The 4,736-nt window shown below is 44.4% G+C and overlaps 1 protein-coding gene across 1 annotated transcript in view; it reads right to left on the bottom strand.

Moving 5' to 3' along the window:
• Window positions 1–346: 346 nt before the first annotated feature.
• KIAA1328 (KIAA1328 ortholog) overlaps window positions 347–4,736 on the bottom strand; it is a 292,039-nt gene continuing 287,649 nt past the window's right edge. The window contains exon 11 of the mRNA XM_023510175.1: window positions 347–569. Coding sequence (XP_023365943.1) covers window positions 359–569 — 211 coding nt within the window. The 3' untranslated portion in view covers window positions 347–358. The remainder of the gene's footprint in view (window positions 570–4,736) is intronic.

A 4,736-nucleotide genomic window follows, 5' to 3' on the forward strand; every position in this document is an offset into this window, starting at 1 on the left:
GCCAGCCTTTTTCAGCAGAAGGTGGAGAAGAAAATACTCTTAAAATGAGGCTGAATATGCAATAGTCTCTGCTATGTAGAAAGAATCCTATGTAAATTTTCTAATCTCTGGCATAGAAAAGATAATGCCCTCCCCACCCCATCCCCTCTTAGTGTGTTAGCTACTGGTTGATCTGATTGAAAACGCCTTGGGTTGTTAGAATGTTTCTATATTCAATACATAACAGGAAGCCAGTGAAATAGGTCCTTGTGAAAGGAGAGATCAAATTATTTCACAATCAAATAATTTAAATTCTTAGATCACTAAGTGAAGAAGTCCACAAATTTCCTGTAGAAATTTTGTGGCATTTGCTTTAGTGTCAAATGAAAAATATATCTTCCAGAATCTGGTCCTCCTCCAGGTCTTCAGGAGTCCTGCCTGGTGCCCTCTTCTTCCAGGTGGGTTTCAGAGGACTGAGTTGGTAAGTGCCGTGATTCCAGGTCCCCACATCTCTAGAGGGCTGGGGGTGAGGTTTGGGAGCAGATTTAGGACTCAGAGACTGAACCAAATCCAACAGAGATGTCTCATACCTGTAAGACACACAACCCAGACAGAGAAGGATTAGATCATCAGAACATTAGAATCTAAGGAGCCCGGCAGAGATGGGCTGCCCAGGGCAAAAATCAGGTCCTAGATCATATTTGAATTATGTGCAAGAGGCTTCCTAGGGGAAGTGTAGGGAAGGTAAACACTAGAAGAGCTTCAAGAATCAAGGTCTCTGTGGCCTGTCCATAAGCTTTCATCATCTGACCTTTAACATTTCTTTCTAACTTACTGAGAGAGACTGTAGAGTGGGAAAAGTAATCATAATAATCGTAATGATTTTAGTAGCAACATTTATTGCATGCTTACTCTTGGGGAGTGTTCTTAATACTCTGCATATAAAATGTTTAACTTCCCTTTAATCCTCTAAACAACCCCATGAAGTAGGTATAGACTACTCTGATCTATTATATATATGAGGAAACTGAGGCTCAGGGAAGTAACTCACCTAACAGAAAGCTATTACATGGCAGAGTCTAGAATTGAACCCAGGTAGTTTTTCTCTAGCACTCCTATCCAGGACCCTAAAGCTGTCTCTCAAAGTCTTTGTAGAAAGACAGGCTTGGTTCAAATCCCTACTCTACCATTTTCAAGCCATGTGATATTGGTGAAATTATTCAATCCCTCAGTTTACTCTTCTTATCTGTAAGAGGCTAACAGAACTCCTGTTTGGATCAAATGAATTAGTTACTATTATATAAGTGAAAATACAATAGATACTCAACAAATGCTAGTTTAATTCCTGTTATCCTATTCCCACTTTCTTTAGAATCTCAGAAAAAGAAACCTTCATCTGCACTATAGAGAGAGAGAGCCCTCCAAAGAAAGACTACCTTGGTATCCAGCGTTCTTATCAGAAAGAGGAAACTTTGAGAAGCTTAGAGACAGATAAATTAATTATGGTTGATGACACACTCACTCAAGCCCCATTGTGCATATTTCTGGAATGGAAAACCAAAGGCATGAATAATCTCTGTCCTCATACTCATTCACACAAGGGGTCAAGTAATAGCTACTGAAAAGTCATGAAGCAATGTGTTTGTGACTTGTCCAGTCACACAGCACCCTACTCTTAGAAGGGCCCTGCTCTTGTTTAATGCTTTCCTGCTGCTGTCTTGGAATGCTTAATAATTTTATCTTCGAACTTGTATTGTGCAAGTGAGTCTAATGGGATAATGAAGCATGCATGTGATGAGGGGAGATATGATTAGGCGGGCATACACACATGGGCTCCAATGTGTAGGCTAAATAGTTGGCCTGGTTGCCTGGTATGCACATTCATGTCAGAAGCAGTCTGTGGTGCTCAAGGAGTTCAGGGGGCAGATTAATGGTGGTGATGATGGGAACAGCAGCAGAAGCAGCAATGATGGTGGCAGTGGTGAGAGATTGGTTTGTCTGTCTGTTCCCAGAGCCCATTCTTGAAGCAAAAATATTACTTTTCTGGGCTCAGACAGGAACATTGGGACAGGAACTTCTAGCACTCCGGAAATAAAATTTGTCAGTAAATTATTATAAAATGAAAGCGTATACATGGATATTATGAGAAAGCATTATCAAAGAGATAGTATAATCCTTCAAAGAGTATAGAATCTCTGGTTTTTAAAACTGCCATGGGGGGGGGAAGTGGCAAGATGGCTGACTAGAGCCAGCTTTCCACAGAGGCTTCCATCCAGAAGGAGAGTTAAAGGACAGAAGTTTAGCAAGTAAGCTGATGGTCTGGAGCTGAGCCAAGAAAGAAGGTTGAAGAATGCACATCAACCTTGCTGAGGTGAGCTGCAACCCCAAGGATACAAACAATAGGTACTAAATACATCGCCAGACGGAAGTCCCCTCCCCCATGAGAACGGCTCGCAGTATACTTTCTATAAACAAGTGAGCAGAGTTTAAACTTCTTCCCATTTTATCCCACGGGAGAGACCCTTTAAAAACCGGACCTCCTCCCCCTACTAGGGTGCCATGGCACTCTTCTGCCAGGCATAAAACTGTATAAAACTGTATATATTCTCTACCTGCAATTCTAAACTGCCAGCACTCCCTGGCACTGTCACTCCAAGGTCTGGAAACCTGTCCCCCATGGAGTCCAGATTCTTGGGCATTTTCTTGAGAGGTGTGGACAGGGTGTGGGCTGTTGCAGGTCAGTGCTGATTCTGTGGCATGAGGGTAAGGAAAAGACGGTGGATTGAAGGAACCATACAGGAGAGGCAGAGGCGGTACCCCCTGGCACACAGCAGCAGCAGGAACAATAGGGTTCACACCCCTGGGGATATTTTGAAGAGATACTCCCTGTCACTATGGGCAACCAGAGAAATGTGGGCATCTTTTCCTGTGGCAGACACTGTTGGAACAGATCTGGGATGCTAATGCAGGCCCATGAGCAAAGGGTATGTCTGAGGTGGTACCTGCCTGAACCGGGCATGCAGAGATGGCATACTCCCAGGGTGGGGCTGACCAGAAGGACTGCTTTAGTGAGCCTAAGAAGCACCCTGCCCTCAGAGGATCATAGCTGAGACAAAGGCAGGCAGGCAGAGGCTGGAACTCAGAGCTGAGTGTGAGCTCTAACCGCACCCACCCCAACAGACTGTAGCGGAGGTAGACATACCAGCTCCGGGCAGTGGCACAGACTGGGGCTGAGTCGCAGTTTCTGTGAACTCAAATAGCACCTGGCTACAGGGGAATATAGCCAGGACAGAATCACAAATTCTGTGAAAATATGTGTCAGTAACATCAATCAGGGGCAGGGCTGGAACTGAGTGAATTGCCCCAGCTTCCATTAACCACCTGAGGTTGTCAGGCCTTAAGCTCCCCCTGCTGGATGGTGGCAGTGTGTGGAGGCCAGGCTGAGGAGACATAGATCTCCCTATGACTCAGGCAGGTGCAACCCCCTGGAGCATCTGCTCATGGGAGGGAGGGGTCACAGCCCTGTACAGTTACCAGTGACTGGGTGTGACAGAGGTGTAAGGTGGGGAAGGAGGCATCTATCTTCCCAGACTAATTCATTTGCTGGGGGCAGTCCTTCTGATACCATGGAGCAGCAGAATGAGCCAGTCATACTGGCTATCTAGTCGTCAGAGACCTTGTGAACTCTCCCACTTGAGACCTGGTGCTGACTGGGACAATTGATTTGGATCTCCTGGACTGGACCAATCACCCGAGGATTATCCAAAGTGGTACCCTGGGTGTGTGGTAGTGGGAAGGTTTGATTTTCCTTTTCAAGTTGTTGCCCATGGGGGGTAGGGTGACTTAATTGCTGGTATTTCTCCATAGCTGAGACTTCAACCCAGAGTAACTGATTCACTAGGGTAGGATAGAAACCAGCTGAAAATAAGACAGAGCCACTTAACTCCACCAAACCAAGTAAGTCCCCATAACACAGGGCCATAGCACTGTACAGGTCCTTTGCAAAGCTCTAGGGGATAAGGTACAGAGACCAGTCCCAACTCTTGGGACTAGTTAATCACTATTCCAGGAGCCCCTCCAACCCAACTTCACCTAATCTGCTCATCTAGCCAAACAGTGTATGATCACGGGGCAGAATCATGGGGAAAAACTCTGGTAACATGAATAACCAGAGTAGATCAATTCCCCCAAGGAACGATATGGCGGACCCTACTGAAGATCCCATTCATAAATAAATGGATGAGAGATCAGAAATTGAATTCAGCATTTGGATTGCAAATAAGATTAATAGAATGGAGGTAAAGTTGGGATTAGAAATCCAAGGAGCATTTCAAAAGTTGTCTCAAAAATTCAATGAATTCAAAGACAAAATTAACAAAGATTTTGACACACTGAGACAAGAATTTGCAGCCCTCAAAGATCTGGGAAATACAGTAGAATCCCTCAGTAAAAGAATGGAGCAAACAGAAGAAAGGATTTCTGACATTGAAGACAAAGCTTTTGAACGCTCCCAAATGCTCAAAGAGAAAGAAAAATGGAGAGCAAAAATGGATCATTATCTCAGAAAGCTCTGGGATAATTTGAAGAAAACTAATATTCACCTTATAGGAATTCCTGAAGGTGACAAGGTGGCTTTGCAAAGCACAGAGGCTCTTCTTCATGAGATTATGAATGAGAACTTTCCAGACATGCCAAGAGATTCTTGAAATTCAGATAGCAGACAGTTTCAGAACCCCAGCATGACTCAACCTGAATAC

This window comes from Otolemur garnettii, unplaced genomic scaffold, assembly GCF_000181295.1.
Source record: "Otolemur garnettii isolate 467f Iridium unplaced genomic scaffold, OtoGar3 scaffold00012, whole genome shotgun sequence".
NCBI lineage: Eukaryota > Metazoa > Chordata > Mammalia > Primates > Galagidae > Otolemur > Otolemur garnettii.